This window comes from Hypanus sabinus, chromosome 29 (genome assembly GCF_030144855.1).
Source record: "Hypanus sabinus isolate sHypSab1 chromosome 29, sHypSab1.hap1, whole genome shotgun sequence".
NCBI classification, from domain to species: domain Eukaryota; kingdom Metazoa; phylum Chordata; class Chondrichthyes; order Myliobatiformes; family Dasyatidae; genus Hypanus; species Hypanus sabinus.
Genome location: NC_082734.1, coordinates 10,357,361 through 10,380,679, shown reverse-complemented (window position 1 = coordinate 10,380,679; position 23,319 = coordinate 10,357,361). Strand labels below are relative to the sequence as shown.

Sequence of the window (23,319 nt, the reverse complement as noted above, 5' to 3'; positions counted from 1 at the left end):
AACAGTTATAAAATGCCAAAGAGCCCCCTTTGGTGTAGTACAATCCAGTAATTCTCATCTACCATCTGAGTTGTGGGGTGGAAATACATCTCTACCATAGGAGGTGCAAGGAGCTCCTTCCCTCTGCTAGCCTGCAGGTCACGCTTGGTCACCCCTGCTTACCACCCCCAACCCGACCGCCTATCATGGGACCAGGTGGTGGATGGTCGTATGAGCAGCTGGTGCATATCACAAGTCCTGGTTATGTGACCACCGTCACAGGCAGACAATCTCTGAAGAGTGTTGATACCACCCAGAAGGAGGCAATGGCAAACCGCTTCTGTAGAAAAATTTGCCAAGAACAATCATAGTCATGGATAGACCACGATCGCCCAGGTCATATGACACGGCATGTAATGATGATGTCATACAACACGGTACATAATGATGATGATAATGGTCAGCTGAGACTTCAGAGTCACTGGTTGACAAAACTGTTGGATAACAGTGGCTGAAAGGAATCCCAGTCACCCGAGATGAGGACTTCTTTCACCTTAACTCATTAGGGCATCTTAATATTAATTTATTTTCTCTAACAGCTGGTTCCATGCTGGGATTGGTCGAAGCGAAGCTGAGAACATTCTTTTGGAACAAGATCTGGGAGCCTTCCTCATCAGAGCCAGCCAGAGTTCCAAGAAAGATTTCTCGATCTCAGTCAGGTATGTAGCACGCTTGGAGTACAAACTCTCCCTAATGAAGGGCATTGTCTACTTGCTCTCAGCTTTCATGAGAATGATGCTGGGAATTAAACAGATAACATATTGGGAGCATTCAATGCCTTTGGGCCTGTACTCACTGGAGTTTAGAAGAATGAGAGGCAATCTTATTGAAAACTATTAAACATTGAAAGGCCTAGATAGAGTGGATGTGGAGAGGATGTTTCCTGTCATGGAGGAATTTAGGACCAGTGGGCACAGCCTCAGAATTGAAGGACGTTCCCTTTAGAACAGAGATAAGGAGGAATTTCTTTAGCCAGAGGGTGATGAAGCTGTAAAATTCATTGCTACAGACAGCTGTGGGGGCCGTCACTGGGCATATTTAAAGTGGAGGTTGATAGGTTCTTGATTAGTAACGGCATCGAAGGGGAGAATGAGGCTGAGAGGGATATTAAGTCGGCCATGATGGCCAAATACAGCTCCTGTATCTTACGGATGGGCTGCTGTAGAATAATATAGAACAGAAAACAAGCCATTCGTCCCACAGCACGTGTTCTATCCCAGCCTGACATCTGCACTCATAAGGAATGCAAGTCAAGTAAACAGGTCTAAATTATGTTGGCAAAGATTCTGAACTCATCCCACTTCTTCACGTGGTAATCAGGAACTCAGATGAATCACTCAGAGACAAAGATCAGAACTGAAATTAGACACAAGAGTTTCTACAGTTGCTGGAAATCTTGAACAACACAAAACGCTGGAAGAATTCAGCAGGTCAGGCAGCTTCTAAGAACAAGAGAGGCCTCTTTGCCGCTTCTTAGAAGCTGTCAAAATGCTGGAGGGGAATAAACATGGTTGTTTCCAGCTGGGACACTTCATCGGGACTGGTGAGAAAGGGGCAAAAACCAGAATAAAAAGGTGGTGAGAGGGGGAGGAGTACAGTTGAAGGTGGAGGTGGTGAGTGGGGGAAGAAGGGAGGGCACGAAGTAAGAATCTGGGAGGTGGAAGGGCTGAAGATGAAGGAATCTAACAGGAGAGGGCAGCGAAAGTTTAGAGGTAAGAGAACGTTAAGGAGGTGGAGAACCTGAGGAAGGCAATGGGCAGTTGAGGAAATGAGAAGGGGTGAGAGGGCAACCAGAATGGGGAATGGAAACAGGGAGAAGGGGGGAATGTAAAGAAATTATCATAAGTTAAAGAAATCAATGTTAATGCCATCAAATTGGAGGCTACTGTGATGTTGCTCTTCCAACCTGAGTGTGCCCTTTCTCAACCATGGCAGTAGCGGAAGACATGTTGGAATGGGAATGGGAAGTCAAATTGAAATGGATGGTCACCAGGGGAACCCAGCTTTTGAGGCAGATAGGGCAAAGGTGCTGATCAAGGCAGTTCTCCAATTTGCGTTGGGTATTAATATTAGAATTGGGGTCTGATTTATGCTGCATGCAGGGTATATTATAAGATGCAATGAAATTGGTGATCAGACCAATCAACCAAATGGTTGTCTGATGAATGGACAGAGAGAAGGATTGACTGAATGCATCAGTGGGTGATAACTAATTGATTGATAGCTCAACAGATAGATAAATGGACAGATTGTTGGTTGGATCAATGGACTCTAAGCAAGAATGTAATCAATTAGATTCAGCAATGGCATTGACTGTTGTGGTAGTTAACAGTGTTATTACTATACCATTCAGTTAGCTGCTCCCACATGGGTAGAGTTCATCGTGCAAAGTTATCAATAAAAGTTAAGTAGAATATCCTGCATGCGGGAATCATGGTGTGCTCTGTACTATCCCTCAATATCGAACACAACAACAGCAACACCTAAAACAAATTTGCAGAATAACCAAGATGCGAGTGAGGAGCGCAAAAACTGAGATTTTCACCAGCATGACGAAGACAATGTTGTTTGACAGTCTCAGGAAAATGGGAATGAGATTAAACACTGGAATTGGACGGTGGTGCAGGAGATACTGCTGTTGCCTCACACCCCCAGAAAATCAGCCCTGAGCTTGCTCTCTGTGGGGAATTAGTGTGTCCTCTCCGTGACTGTATGAGTTTCTCCTGGGTGACCTGGTTTCCTCCCACTTTCTAAGCACGAGCTGACAGGGTTAACAGGATCCTGTAAACAACCGGCAAAAGAGGGGAAGGGGAGTTGATGGCCATGAACCAGGAAAATAGGAAGTAAAATTGGACTAATGCGATTGTACTCCTGAGAGTTGATTGGCCTCCGTCTGCACTATTGTTGTAAAATTGAACAGATTTGGAAAGCTAAACACTTCATTCTAAAGGGGGTGGCACAGTAATGTAGTGGTTAGCACAAAGCTTTACCATACACGCAACCCGGGTTCAATTCCCGCCACTGCCTGTAAGAAGTTTGCACATTCTCCAAGTGGATTTCCTCCAAAGACGTGCCGGTTGGTAGGTGAATTGGTCATTGTAAGTTGTCCTGTGATTAGGCGAGGGTTAAATTGGGGGACTGCCAGAAGGGCCTATTCCACGCTGTATCTCAAAAAAATAATTGAATAAAGTTAAAGGCAATGTATCATGATGTAATAGTTTCCCACAATAAATCTGAGCATTGGAACATGAGCCAGGTCGACTTGCCAAGTGAGGAGATGACTTGGTTGAGATAAGTATGCAAGATGCAATGATTTGGGAATTTGGGAATTCCTTGCATCCTGGCCATTTCTCACAACCTAATTATCTCTGTGTTTGGTATTTGCACGAGAGATAGACACTTCATGCAAGGAAGCATTATGGAATCAAGGTGGGCAAGTGGAATTAACTGTGGATTCCATGACCTTGTTGAATAATTGAACAAATACTATAAGATGAATGGGTTATAACTGGAATTATAATTACGTTGCTAACAGATCCTCAGTTATAAAATGGATGCTTTTTACAGGCACCACGATGACGTCCAACATTTTAAGGTCCTGCGTGACGGCAAAGGTCACTATTACCTGTGGTCAGAGAAATTCGAGTCCCTGAATAAGCTGGTGGAATATTATAAAATCAGTTCAATCTCCAAAACAACACAAATCTGCTTGAAGGATGATAAAAAGGAAATGAAGGTAAGATTCGGAATGCAGCAGTCCAAGTTCACATTTCTGAGGCTGTAAGGTTCAAGATGCACTCCCCTGTCTTGGATGGATAAATTCACCTGCCATTTCTGTCCAGTACTGAGGGAATGTCACTCTGTCAGAGGGACAGTACTGAAGGAGTGTCTCACAGTCAGAGGGACAGTACTGAGGGAGTGTTTCACTGTCAGAGGGACAGTACTGAGGGAGTGTCTCACTCAGAGGGACAGTACTGAGGGAGTGTCTCACTGTCAGAGGGACAGTACTGAGGGAGTGCCACACTGTCAGAGGGACAGTACTGAGGGAGTGTCTCACTGTCAGAGGGACAGTACTGAGGGAGTGTCTCACTGTCAGAGGGACAGTACGGAGGGAGTGTCACACTGTCAGAGGGACAGTACTGAGGGAGTGTCACACTGTCAGAGGGACAGTACTGAGGGAATGTCACTCTGTCAGAGGGACAGTACTGAAGGAGTGTCTCACAGTCAGAGGGACAGTACTGAGGGAGTGTCTCACTGTCAGAGGGACAGTACTGAGGGAGTGTCACACTGTCAGAGGGACAATACTGAGGGAGTGTCTCACTGTCAGAGGGACAGTACTGAAGGAGTGTCTCACAGTCAGAGGGACAGTACTGAGGGAGTGTCTCACTGTCAGAGGGACAGTACTGAGGGAGTGCCACTCTGTCAGTGGGACAGTACTGAGGGAGTGTCTCACTGTCAGAGGGACAGTACCGAAGGAGTGTCACACTATCAGAGGGACAGTACTGAGGGAGTGCTGTACCGTCAGAGGGACAGTACTGAGAGAGTGTCACACTGTCTGAGGGACAGAACCGAGGGAGTGCCATTATTAGAGGGACAGTACTGAGGGAGTGCCTCACTGTCGGAGGGACAGTACTGAGGGAGTGTCACACTGTCAGAGGGACAGTACTGAGGGAGTGTCACACTGTCAGAGGGTCAGTACTGAGGGAGTGTATCACTGTCAGAGGGACAGTACTGAGGGAGTGCCATTATTAGAGGGACAGTACTGAGGGAGTGCTGCACAGTCAGAGGGACAGTACTGAGGGAGTGTCACCCTGTCAGAGGGACAGTACTGAGGGAGTGTCTCACCATCAGAGGGACAGTACTGAAGGAGTGCCTTAATTAGAGGGACAGTACTGAGGGAGTGCTGCACTGTCAGAGGGACAGTACTGAGGGAGTGCTGCACTGTCAGAGGGACAGCAATGAGGGAGTGTCTCACCGTCAGAGGTACAGTACTGAGGGAGTGTCTCACCATCAGAGGGACAATACTGAGGGAGTGCCATAATTAGAGGGACAGTACTGAGGGAGTGTCACACTGTCAGAGGGACAGTACTGAGGGAGTGTCTCACCATCAGAGGGACAGTACTGAGGGAGTGCCATTATTAGAGGGACAGTGCTGAGGAAGTGTCACAGGGTCAGAAGCGCTGTACTGCAGAGCGGATGCTGCAGTGTTGGACGAGTTCCGTTTGTGGTGTTAAACCAAATATCCTTGTTCCCACTGTGGTTGACATTAAAATTTTGCTGACACTATTGCACATTGGAGAAACTCCCCTGCACAGTACCCCTCAAATCACGCAAGGGTCATGCAGTGAGATCTCCTTCGTGAACATTTTTCATCCGGGTGTGAGATTGATCCTGGAGAAGGCTAAAAGTTCGGTGCAACATGGCGGGCTGGAGAGTCTACACTGTTCTAAATCCTGTACCCAAATGAGTAAATCTTGTCAGGACGAGAGGTGTTTGGGAAACTGGTTTGTAAAGAAGGAGGTTCTGTTTTGGACTACATGCAAATCCGTCATGAAGACATGGAACTGGTGTAATTTCACTCTGACACATTCAAACTAGTTCAAAGTAAAAGATTTTGTTGGTTTCTGGGAACAATTTGCATGCACTGTCTCCGGGCTATCAGGGTTGGGCAAGACCACAGATGAAGCCAAGGAATGAAGTCTGGGTGCAGGTGGCGGGGGGGGGGGGGGGAGGAGGGAGGCAAGGGGAGGCAGTGGGCTGGGAGGGTCCAGTGTGAGGCAGAAAGCGGTGGACATTAGAGTCACAGAGAGATACAGAACATCTCCTTTGTAGACTGGGTTCTCACTGACCGTCATTACTCTAATCCTGCTGTGTGTTTGATAATTGTGTCGTATATGAGTTATACTGTGGGTGGTGGGGTGGAGATGCATTTCTACCAATGGTGCTCCTTCCTTCCTCTAGTCTACAGGTCACCTTTAGGCAAGAATTGACACCTGCTTAGCCTCCCCCCCCCCCCCATTCAGGGTCATGTGAAGCCATGGGAGCAGGTGGTGGACAGTTGTATGAGCAGCCGGTGCATATCACAAGTCCTGGATATGCGACCACCGACACCAGGCAGACAATCTCTGAAGAGTATTGATGACAGCTGGGGTCACCCGTCTTGTAAAGACACTGCCCTGAAGAAGGCAATGGCAAACCACTGCTGTGGAAAAATTTGCCAAGAGCAATCGTGGTCATGAGAACATGATCTCCCACATCAAGATGATGACGATGATGAGTAATATTGTAAATACATAGTTTAATTAAGCTTTCTTGATTGTTTCAATCATCCATTATGAATTACATACACCATGACGCTGTCACATCAAGTCAAGTCAGGTTTTTCAGGACCATGGTGTTACATGACACAGTACAAAAACTAGACTGAACTATGTAAAAAAAATGACACAGAGAAAGCTTCACTAGACTACAGACTTACACAGGACTACATAATGTGCAAAAAACAGTGCAGGCATTACAATAAATAATAACAGGACAATAGGGCAGTAAGGTGTCAGTCCAGACTCTGGGTATTGAGGAGTCTGATAGCTTGGGGGAAGAAACTGTTACATAGTCTGGCCGTGAGAGTCCGAATACTTCGGAGCCTTTTCCCAGACGGCAGGAGGGAGAAGAGATTGTATGAGGGTTGCATGGGGTCCTTCATAATGTTGTTTCCTTTGTGGGTGCAGCGTGTAGTGTAAATGTCCGTGATGGCGGGAAGAGACCCCGGTGATCTTCCCAGCTGACCTCACTATCCGCTGCAGTGTCTTGCGATCCGAGATGGTGCAATTTCTGAACCAGGCAGTGATGCAGCTGCTCAGGATGCTCGCAATACAACCCCTGTAGAATATGTGCACGCCTCTCTTAACAGAGTTAGACCTACATTCTCAGTTCTTTTGTTTCCCTTTCAATTAACTTTATTCATTTGTCGAGATTCAGAGCACAGTAAGTAGGCTTTTCTGGCCCTTCGAGCTATGCCACCCAGCACATCCCCAATTTAATCCTAACCTAATCACAGGACAATTTACAATGAATATTTAGCCAACCAACCGGTACCTCTTTCCGCGAGGAAACCCACGCGGTCACAGTACAAATTCCTTACAGGCAGCAGCGGGAATTGAACGTGGGTAACTGGTAAAGCGTCGTGCTAACCTCTACGCTACCATGCCACCCTCTTTGGTGTTACAAAACATAGCAAATCCCACCCTATCTTAGTTAATTTTATTATTTTATTTTGCTAATTTAATTTGTTCAGTGCAACACTGTGGGCCAAAAGGTCTGTTTCTGTGTTTTACTGTTCTATGTTTTACGTCCCGGCCCAACGAGCCCCTGCTCCCATCTGACCAATTAACCTTCTGAACGGCACGTCTTTGGAATGTGGGAGTAAATTGGAGCACCCTGCGGAAACTTACAGACAATGGCAGAATTGAACCCGGGTTTCTGGTGTAGAAGTGGGGTTGTGCTAACTGATTCGTTACCATGGTGACCCAAGAGCCATCATCACCCTATGTTCCTGTCACCGCCCCCTAGACTCTACCACTCAACCACTGATGCACCATCAATAACCGAGACGTAAGGCGAGATATCGGCTTTTATTGACTGGAAGAAGGAACCAGGAGTGAGTGTCCATCATACTATGTCCTGGAGACTGAGGCCGAGCGTCAGGCCTCAGACCTCCTTTATACAGGGGCCAGTGGGAGGAGCCACAGGAGCAGTCAGCAGGGGCGTGTCCCGACAGGCACATAGTTCACCACAACCACACAGTAGGGGCAAATACTGGCGGCCAGTTAGCTTAGCAACTTACCCAAAATGCTGAAGGAACTCAGCAGGTAAGGCAGCATCTATGGAGGAGAATAAACAGTCGTGTGAGCCAAATCTTTTAGAAAAGGGATGGATTGATTGAACATGCTAGGGCTTCTCTCTGGAGAGAGGGAGGATGAGAGGTGACTCAGTAAAGGTGTATAAGATGATAAGAGACATAGACTGAATGGATAGCCAGAGACTTTTTCCCAAGATGGAAATACAGTCCTGTGCAAAAGTCTTAGGCACATATCTATAGCTAGGGTGCCTGTACTGTATTTGCCAACATGGAGTGGAGAGTGTGTTTGTAAATCTGGTGGAAGCAGAGGATGTTGGGAATGGTGCCGTGGGAAGGGTGTGGGGCAGAGGAGTACCATGGGCAGGGGGTGGCAAGGGTGTAGACACACCCAGCCCTGAGACACCAGGCAAGGTCATTTGATTTCAAACAATTGGTTTATTGATCATTACAGAGTGTCTCCCTGGTGCTTGTCACTCTCTTACCCTTCTCCCAACCATGCTTCCCCTCTCTCTGCCCCTTTCCTACTCTCAGTCCACAACAAAGACCCATATCAGAGTCAGGTTTATCATCACTCATGTGTCATGAAATTTGTTGTTTTTTTTTGTGGTAGCAGTACAGAGCTTACATAAAATTACTACAGTCCTGTGCAAACATCTTAGGCACCCTGGCTATATTTGTGTACATAAGACTTCTGCAAAGTACTGCACAAGGAGGATTTAACTTTAAGGTGTTCAGAGAAAAGTATAGGGCAGGTGTAAGAGGTAAGTTTTTTAAACAGGGTGTAGGTGTGTGGAACACTCTGCCAGAGGTAGCGATGGAGGCAGATACATTAGGGACATCTAAGAGACTCTCAGATAGGCACATGGATGCAAGAAAAATGGAGGACTAAATGGGAAGGAAGAGTTAGATTAATCTAAGAGTAGATTAAAGGGTTGGCACAACATTGCGGGCTGAAGACCTTGTACTATGCACTACTGTTCTATGAATTCCTAACAAGAAAACCTGGAGGGTGTGATAAACCATGTATATCTGTCTGGACACGCCCCCCCCCTCCTGTGGCTCCTCCCACAGACCCCTGGATAAAAGCGATGGTGTCACTGCTCCTCCCACAGTCATCCAGCATGGACATCGTCCGTTTCACTGCTAATAAAAGCCTTTCAGTATTTACTCTACTTCCAGTCTTTTGGAGTTATTGATAGTGCATCAGAGGGCTAAAAGAAGGCATGAGGTTGCTGTAGCAGAGAAGGTGAAGGAGATATTAAGAGCAAAAGGATAGCAAGGTACAGAATTGGTCCTCTTGAAGATTGTCTATGCAGGGAACCAAAAGAGGTGTTGGCGATCTTAAATGGATTTTTTTTGCATCTGTATTCATTCAGGAGATGGACACAGGGTTTACAGAAGTGAGGCAAACAGCAGCGAAGTCATGGACCATTTACCGTTTACAGAGTAGGAGGTGTTTGCTGTCTTGAGCCAAATTAGGGTGGATAAATCTCCAGAGCCTGACAAGGTGTAACTTCGGATATTGTGGGAGGCTAGTATAGAAATTGCAATGGCCTTAGCAGCAGGTGAGATGCTGGAGGATTGGAGGATAGTTAATGTGGTTCCCTTGTTTAAAAAAAAGGCTCTAAGAACTAGCTGGGAAACTATAGGTCAGTGAGCCTAACACCAGCAGTGGGTGCTATTGGAAGATATTCTAAGGGACTAGAATATTGGATAGACATGGACTGATTTGGGATAGTCAACATGGTGTTGTGTATGGCAAGTCATGTCTACCCAGTTTTATAGAGTTTTTCAAGGAAACAGATAGACAGACAGACATACTTTATTGATCCTGAGGGAAATTGGGATTTGTTACAGCCGCGCCAACCAAGAATAGTGTAGAAATATAGCAATATAAAACCATAAATAATTAAATAATAAGTTAATCATGTCAAGTGGAAATAAGTCCAGGACCAGCCTATTGGCTCAGGGTGTCTGACACTCCGAGGGAGGAGTTGTAAAGTTTGATGGCCACAGGCAGGAATGACTTCCTATGACGCTCAGTGTTACATCTTGGTGGAATGAGTCTCTGGCTGAATGTACTCCTGTGCCTAACCAGTACATTATGGAGTGGATAGGAGACATTGTCCAAGATGGCATGCAACTTGGACATCATCATCATCATTCAAGGAGTTACCAGGCAAGGCAGTGGATGTTGTCTACATGGATTTTAGCAAGGCCTTTGACAAAGTCCTGCATGGGAACTTGGTCAAGAAGGTTCAGTCGCTTGGCATTCAAGATGAGGTAATAAATTGGATTAGACACTGGCTTCATGGGTGAAGCTGGGGAGTGGCAGTTGATGGTTGCTCCTCTGACTGGACGCCTGTAACTAGTGGTTTGCCACAGGAAATGGTGCTGGGTCCAACATTGCTTGTCAACTATATCAATGATCTGGATGATAACGTAGTAAACTGTAACAGAAAATTTGTGGACGACACCAAGATTAGGGCAGCAAGGAAGACTATCAAAGCTTGCAGTAGGATCTGAACCAGCAGGAAAAATGGGCTGAAAAAAATGGCAGATGCAATTTAAAACAAGAGAAAATCTGAAGATGCTGGAAATCCAAGCAACACACACAAAATGCTGGAGGAACTCAGCAGGCCAGGCAGCATCTTTGGAAAAGCCCCATCCTGATAAAGGGTCTCAGCCCGAAATGTCGACTATACCCTTTTCAATAGATGCTGCCTGGTCTGCTGAGTTCCTCCAACATGTGTTGGACTGAATTTAATGCACACAAGTGTGACGTGTTGCTCCTTGGGAGGACAAACCAGGGAAGGATTTACATGGTGAACAGTAGGCCACTGAGGACCATGGTAGAATAGAGAGATCTGGGAATTTATGATCCTTTGAAAGTGGTATCACCATAAAGAGAGCTTATGGCACATTGGTCTTCATAAATCAAAATATTGAGTACAGGATTTGAGATGTTATATTGAAGTTGTGTAAGACATTATTGAGGCCCAGTTTGGAGTATTGTGTGCAGTTTTGGTCACCTACCTTCAATATTAATACCTACCTAGGTATTAATATTGAAGTAGTAAAATGGATTCAACAGTGGCTGGATGGGAGATGCCAGAGAGTAGTGGTGGATAACTGTTTGTCAGGTTGGAGGCCGGTGACTAGTGGTGTGCCTCAGGGATCTGTACTGGGTCCAATGTTGTTAGTCATATACATTAAAGATCTGGATGAGGGGGTGGTAAATTGGATTTGTAAGTATGCAGATGATACTAAGATAGGTGGTGTTGTGGATAATGAAGTAGGTTTTCAAAGCTTGCAGAGAGATTTAGGCCAGTTAGAAGAGTGGGCTGAAAGATGGCAGATGGAGTTGAATGCTGATAAGTGTGAGGTGCTACATTTTGGTAGGAATAATCAAAATAGGACATACATGGTAAATGGTAGGGCATTCAAGAATGCAGTAGAACACAGTGATCTAGGAATAATGGTGGATAGTTCCCTGAAGGTGGAATCTCATGTGGATAGGGTGGTGAAGAAAGCTTTTGGTATACTGGCCTTTATAAATCAGAGCATTGAGTACAGGAGTTGGGATGTAATGTTAAAATTGTACAAGGCATTGGGTAAGGCCGAATTTGGAGTATTGTGTCCAGTTCTGGTCACCCAATTACAGGAAAGATGTCAACAAAATAGAGAGAGTACAGAGAAGATTTACTAGAATGTTACCAGGGCTTCAGCACCTAAGTTACAAAGAAAGGCTGAACAAGTTAGGTCATTATTCTTTGGAGCATAGAAGGTTGAGAGGGGTCTTGATAGAGGTATTTAAAATTATGAGGGGGATAGATAGAGTTGATGTGGATAGGCTTTGTCCATTGAGAGTAGGGGAGTTTCAAACAAGAGGACATGAGTTGAGAGTTAGGGGGCAAAAGTTTAGGGGTAACACGAGGGGGAATTTCTTTACTCAGAGAGTGGTAGCTGTGTGGAACGAGCTTCCTGTAGAAGTGGTAGAAGCAGGTGCGGTATTGTCATTTAAAGTAAAATTGGATAGGTATATGGCCAGGAAAGGAATGGAGGATTATGGGCTGAGTGCAGGTTGGTGGGACTAGGTGAGAGTAAGCATTTGGCACGGACTAGAAGAGTTGAGATGGCCTGTTACTGTGCTGTAATTGTTATATGGTTACCTACTGGAAAGATGCTAATAAGATTGAAAGAGTACAGAGAACAGTTACAAGGATGTTGCCGGGATTCTGTGACTCTGTGACTTGAGGATCTGAGCTACAGGGAAAGTTTGAAAAGGTTAGGACTTTATTCCCTGGAGCGTAGGAAAATGAGGGGAGACTTGATAAAAGTATGCAAACTTATGAGGGGTGTAGATAGGGCAAATGAAAGCAGGCCATTTGCACCAAGGTTGGATGAGACTGGAATTAAAAGTTATAGGTCAGGACTAGGTTTAATATCATCCCAATATGTTGTGAAATTTGGTAACAGTGGTACATTGCAATACATGATAAATATAGAAAAAATAAGATGAACTATGGTCAATATATCCATATACATATATCAAATAGTTGAATTAAAAATAGTGCAAACACAGAAATAATAAAAAAGTAGTGAGGTAGTGTCCATGGGTTCAATTTCTATTTAGGAATCGGGTGGTAGACAGGCAGACCTGTGGCTGAATTGCTGAGTGTGTGCCTTCAGGCTTCTGTACCTCCTTCCATTAAGGGTGAAAGGTGAAATGTTTAAGAGGGACATGAGAGGGGCGTTCTTCAATCAGAGGGTGGTGTGAGAGTCGAACGAGCTGTCAGTGGAAGTGGAGGATGCAGACTGGATTTCAAAGTTTAGGAGAAGTTTGGTTGAGTACATGAATGGGAGTGGTATGGCAGGCTGTGGTCCAGATGCAGGTTGGTGGGACTAGTCAGATGATAGTCCAGCATGGACTAGATGGACCTGTTTCTGTGCTGTAGTGGCTCTGTGACTCTGAATGGGAACCAATGTAGATCAGTAGGCACTTGGGATGAAAACAGCACATTGCTCTCACTTCAAACCATGCCGCTTGGTGTGCTGCCTTGTAGTAATGGTGACCAGCAGGAACAGGAAACCCATCTCCCTCCTCAACAACTCCCGCAGGTGGACAGAGAGGGGGTGGGGAGTTCTTCCAAGCTGAAAGAGTGCCGTGGAAGCTTTTACATCGACCTGAAAAGGAAGCAAGGTATTTGGTTTAATGGTACCAAATCTCCAATAGCTTTATAGTGCTTTCTGTATAATAGATTAGTCCCTTCCACAGCGAAGCAAGGAAAAATGCTCCTTCAGCTCTGCTCCTCTTTGGTGAAGTTAGTTAGTTAGTTACTGCCTGTTACGCCCGCTGGCGTTTAGGGCAAAAATGAAGATCATCCATCTCTGTCTGTCGTTGGCCATCTTCTCAATTAGGCTTCCTTCATTGTGCCAGTACCCTGCTCTTGGTTTTCACTACCGTCAGTCATGCAAATCCCGGGTGGAGACTCTGGAATGCCATCTCACTGAGAGAGTATCACACTGTCAGAGGGACACGACTGAAGGAGTGCCACACTGTCAGAGGGACAGTACTGAGGGAGTATCACACTGTCAGAGGGACAGTACTGAGGGAGTGTCTCACAGTCAGAGGGACGGTACTGAGGGAGTGTCTCACTGTCAGAGGGATAGTACTGAGGGAGTGTCTCACTGTCAGAGGGACACGACTGAAGGAGTGCCACACTGTCAGAGGGACATGACTGAAGGAGTGCCACACTGTCAGAGGGACAGTACTGAGGGAGTATCACACTGTCAGAGGGACAGTACTGAGGGGGTGTCTCACAGTCAGAGGGACAGTACTGAGGGACTGTCTCACTGTCAGAGGGACGGTACTGAGGGAGTGTCTCACTGTCAGAGGGGCAGTACTGAGGGAATGTCACACTGTCAGAGGGGCAGTACTGAGGGAGTGTCACGCTGTCAGAGGGACAGTACTTAGGGAGTGTCACACTGTCAGAGGGACAGTACTGAGGGAGTATCACACTGTCAGAGGGACAGTACTGAGGGAGTGTCTCACAGTCAGAGGGACGGTACTGAGGGAGTGTCTCACTGTCAGAGGGATAGTACTGAGGGAGTGTCTCACTGTCAGAGGGACACGACTGAAGGAGTGCCACACTGTCAGAGGGACATGACTGAAGGAGTGCCACACTGTCAGAGGGACAGTACTGAGGGAGTATCACACTGTCAGAGGGACAGTACTGAGGGGGTGTCTCACAGTCAGAGGGACAGTACTGAGGGACTGTCTCACTGTCAGAGGGACGGTACTGAGGGAGTGTCTCACTGTCAGAGGGGCAGTACTGAGGGAATGTCACACTGTCAGAGGGGCAGTACTGAGGGAGTGTCACGCTGTCAGAGGGACAGTACTTAGGGAGTGTCACACTGTCAGAGGGACAGTACTGAATGAGTGTCACACTGTCAGAGGGACAGTACTGAGGGAGTGTCTCACCGTCAGAGGGACAGTACTGAGGGAGTGTCACACCGTCAGAGGGACAGTGCTGAGGGAGTGTCTCACTGTCAGAGGGATGGTACTGAGGACGTGTCTCACTGTCAGAGGGACAGTACTGAGGGAGTATCACACTGTCAGAGGGACAGTACTGAGGGAGTGTCTCATCGTCAGAGGGACAGTACTGAGGGAGTGTCACACTGTCAGTGAGACAGTACTGAGGGAGTGTCTCACTGTCAGAGGGACAGTACTGAGGGAGTCACACCGTCAGAGGGACAGTACTGAGGGAGTGTCTCACTGTCAGAGGGACAGTACTGAGGGAGTGTCACACTGTCAGAGGGACAGTACTGTGAGAGCGTCTCACTGTCAGAGAGACAGTACTGTGGGAGTGTCTCACTGTCAGGGGGACGGTACTGAGGGAGTGTCACACTGTCAGAGGGACACTACTGTAGAGAGAGCGTCTCACTGTCAGAGAGACAGTACTGAGGGAGTGTCTCACTGTCAGAGGGACAGTACTGAGGGAGTGTCACACTGTCAGTGAGACAGTACTGAGGGAGTGTCTCACTGTCATAGGGACAGTACTGAGGGAGTGTAACACTGTCAGAGGGACAGTACTGAGGGAGTGCCACACTGTCAGAGGGACAGTACTGAGGGAGTGCCACACTGTCAGAGGGACAGTACTGAGGGAGTGTCACACAGTCAGAGGGACAGTACTGAGAGAGCGTCTCACTGTCAGAGAGACAGTACTGAGGGAGTGTCACACTGTCAGAGAGACAGTACTGAGGGAGTGTCACACTGTCAGAGGGACAGTACTGAGGGAGTGCCACACTGTCAGAGGGACAGTACTGAGGGAGTGTCTCACTGTCAGAGGGACAGTACTGAGGGAGTGTCTCACTGTCAGAGGGACAGTACTGAGGGAGTGCCACACTGTCAGAGGGACAGTACTGAGGGAGTGTCACACTGTCAGAGGGACAGTACTGAGGGAGTGTCACACAGTCAGAGGGACAGTACTGAGGGAGTGCCACACTGTCAGAGGGACAGTACTGAGGGAGTGCCACACTGTCAGAGGGACAGTACTGAGGGAGTGTCTCACTGTCAGAGGGACAGTACTGAGGGAGTGTCTCACTGTCAGAGGGTCAGTACTGAGGGAGTGTCTCACTGTCAGAGGGACAGTACTGAGTGAGTGCCTCACTGTCAGGGGAGAGTGAGTACTGAGGGAATTGGTACTCAGGGAAGGATGAGAGGCTGGAATTGTGCACAAGATTTTCCATCATTTCTGACGTACGTTTAGATAATATAAAGCAGAATGGATTTTAAGACTCTTTTTTATTTGCCAGGGTTTTGGCAGCTACCCTGATGCACGGATGATGGGAGCGCGCATGCCAGAGCCACGGATGCCCGAACCCCGGATGCCAGAGCCGCGGATGCCCGAACCCCGGATGCCAGAGCCGTGGATGTCAGAGCACCGGATGCCTGAGCCCCGGATGCCCGAACCCCGGATGCCAGAGCCGCGAATGCCAGAGCACCGGATGCCTGAGCCCCGGATGCCAGAGCCACGAATGCCAGAGCCGCGGATGCCAGAGCACCGAATGCCAGGCTCCCGAATGATTAGCTCCCGAATGATGGATTCCGGAATGCCAGATTTCCCAATGATGGAATCACGGATGTCGGCCCCCCGGCTGCCGGAACCTCGGCACGATTCCCGAATACCAAATTCCCGGATGCCAGATTCCCGCATGCCTAGCTCCCGCATACCGGAGCCCCGGCCGGCGACCTCCCTGGGCCGCGGAGCGCACTTTAGCGAGCCCTCCATCCGCAGAGGCTGCAACCCGCAGCCGTCGTTGAGTGAAGGAGTTCCACGGTTCAGGCAGTCCTGTAGCCCACAGCCTCCCTTCCAAGAGAGCCCAATGGTAACCAGGAAGCCCAGTGACTGCCCTCCCTTGCCGGTAAGTCCGAGTCAAAAACACATTGAGCAGTAGGGGAGCAAAGAGATACATTGTATTTATGTTTGGCCAGGGTGCCTCAGGTCTGACGTAGAACATAGTATGTAGAGAAGCTCAGCTCAGTACAGCCCCCTTCGCATTGGCCTTTTAACCTTTGGCATTCCATTGTTCCATCATCCTTGTGCCACTCTACGAGCATCTTAAATCTCCTTAATGTATCTGCTTCTGCTACCACCCCTGGCAGTGTGTTCCATGCCCCTATCTCTGTGTTAAAAAACAAACATCTCTGGCATCCATCCTCTATGCTATCCACCAATCACCTTAAAATTATGCCGCCTCATAATAACCAGTTACGCTCTTGGAAAGGGGGTGCTGGCAGTCCACTCTATCAGCTATCATTTTATAAGCCTCCATCAAATCATCTCTCATCCTCCTTTGCTCCAAAGAAGAAGACTCTAATTCACTCAACCTTTCCTTCTGAGACATGCATCATCCCAGTAAGTCTCCTCTGCACCCTCTCTAAAGCTTCCGCATCCCATCCTCCTATAATGAGACGACCAGAAATGAAGACAATATTCCACAGGCTAATCAGGGTTTCACTGAGCTGCAACATTACTTGGCGGCTCTTGAACTCAATCCCTTGAATAACGAGGGCCAATACACCATATACCTTCTTCACCACACTGTCAGCTTTTTGGAATTTGGTCACTGTTGTGACAGAGTAAACATGGCAGAAAATTTAGACATTTGGGGTTGGTGCAGGAAAGGGCCGCTGAGGTAAAAGGGGCAAACTTGAGGGACTAAAGGGCAGACTTCTGCCTCTGCTTCTTAAGCACAGCAACCTCTCACAAAATGCAACTTTGATGGTAGCTGGATGATTTTCTTGAGAAATGTGGACAGAGGGGCAACATATTGTCCAGTGCAACAGCACCAATCCTTCTGATCTTCAATGATCTGGTACATTAATCACACATCAGGTCAGGTGTAACTCTGATATGAAAGGAATAGTGCAGCGCTCCCTCAGTACCACACTGGAGAATCAGCAAAGACCGTTTACTCAGGAAAGCATTTGAACTTTCCATCTTCTTGAGAGAGATTAGATTAGATTCAACTTTATTGTCATTGTGCAGATACAAAGCCAATGAAATGCAATTAGCATCTAACCAGAAGTGCAAAAGAATAGTGTTATTTACAAAATGACTGCAAATAAAAAGTAAGTGCTAGAGCACACAAATATAGAAGCACTGAGACAGTCCAATATGGGTTAGCGCTGTGATGTGAGGTTCAGCGGGGTCACAGCCTCAGGGAAGAAGCTCTTCCTGAGCCTGCTGGTGGGGAGCGGAGGCTCCTGTAGCGCCTACCAGATGGGAGGAGAGTAAAAGTCCATGGTTAGGGTGAGATGCATCCTTGATAATGCTTTTCACCCTGCCCAGGCAGCATTTACGGTAGCTGTTCTCAATGGTGGGCAATTGGGTGCCGATAATTCGATGACCATCAAGCTAAAACTGCCACCTAAATATCAGGGCTTTAGAGAACAGAAATGGTTTATCTATCTATTTATTTATTTAATTTATCAATAGGTACATTTAATGTCAGAAAAATGTATACAATATACGTCCTGAAAGTCTTTTACTATCTATCTATCCATCCAACCATCTATTTATTGATTGATTCATCATTTGTTTGTTTATTTATTTGTCTATATTTATATTGAGATACATCGCGAAATAGGCCCTCCTGTCCCTTTGAGCCATGCCGCCCTGTATTCCCCTGATTTCCTAATCACAGGACAAGTTACAATAACCTACTAATCTACCATACGGTACGTCTTTGGACTGTGGGAGGAAACCAGAGCACCCGGAGGAAACCCACGCAGCCACAGGGACGTACAAACTCCTCACAGGCAGCAGCGGGAAATGAACCCTGGTCGCTGATACTGTAAAGCGTTGTGCTAACCGCTATGCTACTGTGCCACCCACACCCCACCCCCCGTTATAGTTTCCCTGTAAATGTAACACTTTATACGGTATCTGTTTTCTTATTTACAATCTCAGTGTTCTCATGGACGGCATGATTTGTCTGTGCTCAATGGCTCAATGGTTCAATTTCGTATCAGAGACCTGAATATACAATTCTTACTCTTTGCAGACATACATGAAACAGAATAAAAACCCCAATGAATGAGTGATAGGAAAATGTTATAACTCCAAAGACGCCCTCCTTCTCCCACTCACAAGCAGCAGCAAAGGCCTCTCCCCCCCAACCACCATGCATGCAAAGCCCCCCACCCCCAGCACCATGATCTTGAGTCCAGCTACAGTCCATCCCAACGCTTCGACATTTCAGACGGGCTCTCTCTCACTAGCAAGGCAGATATAGATGAGGGCTCGCTGTTTCGATGTCACAATCTGCAGCATCACTTATTTGAGCGCCTCCTTTCGATGGTAGCGTCTCAGTGTTTCCATCTTCCGCGACACTTCTATTAGTGACCCTGGCGAGGAATCGGGTCGCCCACAGGGCTGCACCGTGAAGGTGCACGTCTTTCAGGCTGCGCCCGGAGACATTGAAAACGTTCGGCTGCTCGGCAAGCTCCAAGTGCTGGAACCCACCTCTGTGAAAAAACAAAGCTTGAGTGCAGCTGTAGATCATGGACTCCAACAGGACCCCAACCACCCAGAAAAAGAAAAGAATACATTAAAAGAGAAGAGATTAAACTGTTTCATGGATGAACCGGAGGAAGTTGGCCAGGTTCACAAAGAGCTCTGGTGCCATTTTTAGCATGCAAACAAAAGATTTTCACCATTTCTCTAGACATATGATGATAACATGGCAACACCAATATATCTTCTCCCTCAGATCTTGCATCCTTCCACACTCTGCCTCTCCCATTATCCCACTGGGGATGGTGGTGCAATATAATAGATTGTAATGATGGGTCCACAACAGATGTAATGACAGTTCATTCATACTCAAACACGTCTGCTAATTTTTCTAGAATTGACTAGATACTGTCACCAGTACAGTGCACCTACACACATCCTTCCCGCCAGTAAAGAAGCCCCAAGTACGTGACTTAGATGCGTCAAGAACTAATGATGTTATGGGGGAACTTCCTCTCACGCAGAGATCTGTGGAGAGGATATGAGGGGAAGACTATGAACTTCCAGAAGAGATCTGAAGAGATATTGGCGGTTGATATGTGGCGGGTTGGTGAGACAATCATTGAGATCTTTCAAAAAGTCAGTGCAAGCACGATAGGCCGAATGGCCTCCTTCTTCAGTAAAGTCCAATGACATAAGCTTTAGGGCGAGCAACAAGTCAAGGAGGTTCATGAGTAGTCAAAGTAGTCCACCAACAAACAGACAGGAATCGGAATAATTATCACTGACTTATATGACGTGACATTTGTTGTTTGATGGCAGCAATACAACACAAGTACATTAAAATTACTAAATGAATAGATAGTGTAAAAGAAAGGAAATAATGAGGTCATGTTTATGGATTCATGAACTGTTCAGAAATCTGATTATGGAGGGGAAAAAGCTGTTTCTGAATAAGAGAGTGTGGGCCTTCAGGCTCCTGTACCTCCTCCCTGATGGCAGTAATAAGAAGAGAATTTGGTAAGGATCCTTAATAACGGATGCTGACTTCTTGAGGGACCACCTCTTGAAGCTGTCTTCAGTAGTGTGGAGGGGTGTGTCCGTGATGGAACTGGCTGAGTCCATGGCCTTCTGCGGCCTCTTGTGATCCTGTGCACTGGAGCCTTCATAGCGAACGATGATGTAACCGGTCAGAACGCTCTCCACAGAACAGCTATGGAAACTTGCGAGAGTTTTTGGTGACTAAAGGAAGAAGCCATTCTTGTTCCATCCTCCGATCACATTACAAATAAAGTACACCTCATCCCATTTACAAAAACAAGCAACTTCAATACAGTAAGATTTTGCAATCCATTTAACACAAGTGTTTTACAATAAAGCCAAAGAGCGAAGCTTTAGTGAAGGTTACGTTGATAAAGATATCAAGTCTGGTCAAATTCATTGTCGTGTGCACAGTTACGTTGAAGTACAGGACATTTCCAGTAAGATTGCAGTGTGTTTGATGGCAGTGGCTTCTATAGGGTCAACCAGAGGTGTTATTGTCTTTTATAAATGTACTTTTTATAATCGCAAGACCCTGCTGGACATTAAGAACTTAAAGTACTGCAGGTCTACTCCATCAGTGAGTTGCTCGTTGGCAGAGAAACTGAAAGAGCTGGACTTGGTGCGGATTGTGCTGCTGCTGGTCACAAGACCCTGTCGGACATTGGTGCGCTCCACCAGAGGCGGTATGACACGGCATCCAAGCTGGAGTCGGTGCTACCCCCCAGTGTTTGCTCGGCAGAAGACAAGCCATATTGCGTTTGAGTGCAGACTGCTGCAACATTCATGGACTCAGGGCCTTGGACTATCATTTTTTTTCATGTGTGAATGTATTTTACTGATATCTTATATGTGCTATTTGTGTCTTGTGCTGTGATTGTCTGTTACCACTGTGTTTTGTACCTTGGTTTTCGAGTAACGCTGTTTCATCTGGCTCTATTCATGGACATTCATGTATAGTTGAATGATAATTAAACTTGAATGATAAACTTGCTTTCAGCAGCATTACAAGCAGGTAGGTTCAGACAACACTCTAAATTTTACATACATTATACTGCAAATTGTGCCAAAACGTGAAAAAAGCATATACGCAAAACAAAAACAAAGATATAATCAAAGATAAGTCCATTGTAGCGCTAGTTTAAAGAGCATTCGAAAAGAAGTGAGATAGAGAGGGGGTGAGGGAAAGATTTAAGGAGGGAACTGAAAGCATAACTTCCAAAGGTGGAATGATTAAAACTGGGAAAGTCCAAGAGGCTGGAATTGGAAATCTGAGGAATTTCATAGGCTAGGGAAGGTGACAGAGGTGTGGGGAGATGAGAAGATGGCAAAACCATGAAGAGAAGAATATTAAATCTAAATTTAAAAATTGATTACTAATATCAAGACGTTGGAGAATAGAGCACCGCTATGGATTAGTAAGTGCGGATGGGAGGAGGAGACGCTGTATGATGGGCCCTTGAGACAGATGCTCACTCTATGCTTCCTCTCTGCAGAAAACCAGGCGTGTTCGAGCCATGTTCGATTTCACAGCCGAGGCGGATGATGAGCTGGAGTTCAAGTGCGGTGACATCATCGAGGTTCTGGACACCTCAGACCCCTCATGGTGGAAGGGGAGTTTATGGGGGCAGATTGGCTTGTTCCCGAGTAATTATGTGTCGTCAATCAACCGGTGACATCCCACTACTCTGGAAAATTATCCTTTCCTTCTCCCTCCATCTAGACAGCAGTCAATAAAATATTTACACTTTAATGAACTTTGTACGGTGTTATGGTGTATGATGTCTTTGAATGATATAACATGTTGGTTTTGGCAATTTCCCTAATTCCCAATTTTTAAAAGTTGGGAATCCTTAACTAAGGCAGATCAATCCCACACATGTGGGTTTATTCTATCACTCTTTGAAAAAGATTATGATAGATTCAGCCAGATATTTTGAGGAAACTTTGCTAAGAGTTTTTGACCTCCAAAAGTATAGAGTGAACTACTGGCCAATCAAGTTGATTGCCTCTGAGTTAGGACATCTTGGGTTCAAGACCCACTCCAGTGAATTACTTGCTTTACTTGGGCCCTTAGCTTCCAGTGGAGCGTAAGTCATCAATGACCTTCCACCTCCATCACCCTCTGAAGTTGATGGTATGGTTAAAGTTCATTAATGTTTCTGTAATCCATTGTATCCACGGTACAGGGGGTTGGCCTGTACAACTTCACAAGAGCCCTGTTGGCTGGCCTTGCCCATTGCCACCCTCTCACAACCGGGGTGTAAGGCTAGACTTTGAGAGACTCACTCCAGAGACTTGAACTCTAGAATGCCAGAGACCCAAGCTGGGTCACCCAACATCAAGCTTGACTTTTGGGTGCTGTCAGTGTGGAGTTAGCACATTCTCCTTGTGAGATCACCTGGGTTTCATTCGGGCGCTCTGGTTTGCCCCCACTTCCTGGTGATATGTGGGTTAATTGGCCACTGTAGCGTGTAAGTGAGTGGTATAACCTGAGGGGGGATTTGATGGGAATCCGGGCAGAATAAAAATGGGATTATTTCAGGAATATCCCTCAAAATTGCTTCACAGGTTATTAGAGTTGTTAAGAAGGTGTATGGTGTGTTGGCCATCACTACTCAAGGGATTGAGTTCCAAGAGGCACAAGGTAATGTAGCTCAATTAAAACCCTGGTGAAACCACACTTGGAATATTGCGTTCAGTTCAGGTCACCTCATTATAGGAAGGATGTGGAAGCTTTAGAGAGGGTGCAGAGGGGATTTACCAGAATGCTGTCTGGATTAGAGAACCTATTTTATGAGGATAGGTTGAGTGAGCTAGGGTTTTTCTCTTTGGAGCGAGGGAGGACGAGAGGTAATTCAATAGAGATGTACAAGATGATAAGATGCATAGCCAGAGACATCTTCCCAGAGTAGAACTGCCTACTATGAGGGGTCATATCATTAAGACAAGTGAAGGAAAGTATGGGGGAATGTCTGAGGTAAGGTTTTTACACAGAGAGTGTTGATTATGTGGAACGCATCGCCTGGGGTAGTGGTAGACGCAGATGTGTTAGGGGCATTTAAGGAACTCTCTGATAGGCACATGGATGTAGGATAATGGGGGGCTATGTGGGAGGGATCTCTAAATAAATCAACATATGGAAGGAAACTGAAGCACCGAGAGGAAGCCCAAGCAGAGAGAACATGAAAATTCACACAAATAGCACCGGAGCTCAGGATTGAACCCAGTTCACTGGAGCTGACAGGCAGCAGCTCTACCAACTGCACTGCAGTTATTTCTGTAAAGTAGGCCTTTACAAACGAGTTACTCCACCTCACACGCAGGAACAAGCTGTCCGCTTTTGACAAACGTCCT

At 46.4% G+C, this 23,319-nt stretch overlaps 1 protein-coding gene across 1 annotated transcript in view; it reads left to right on the top strand.

Annotated features, from left to right (window-relative positions):
• The window catches only part of LOC132382965 (GRB2-related adapter protein-like), a 91,051-nt gene extending 69,348 nt beyond the window's left edge, over nt 1–21,703 (top strand). The window contains exons 3-6 of the mRNA XM_059953582.1: nt 579–698; nt 3,607–3,775; nt 15,716–16,324; nt 21,459–21,703. Coding sequence (XP_059809565.1) covers nt 579–698; nt 3,607–3,775; nt 15,716–16,324; nt 21,459–21,638 — 1,078 coding nt within the window. The 3' untranslated portion in view covers nt 21,639–21,703. The remainder of the gene's footprint in view (nt 1–578; nt 699–3,606; nt 3,776–15,715; nt 16,325–21,458) is intronic.
• The last annotated feature ends 1,616 nt before the right edge of the window (nt 21,704–23,319 follow it).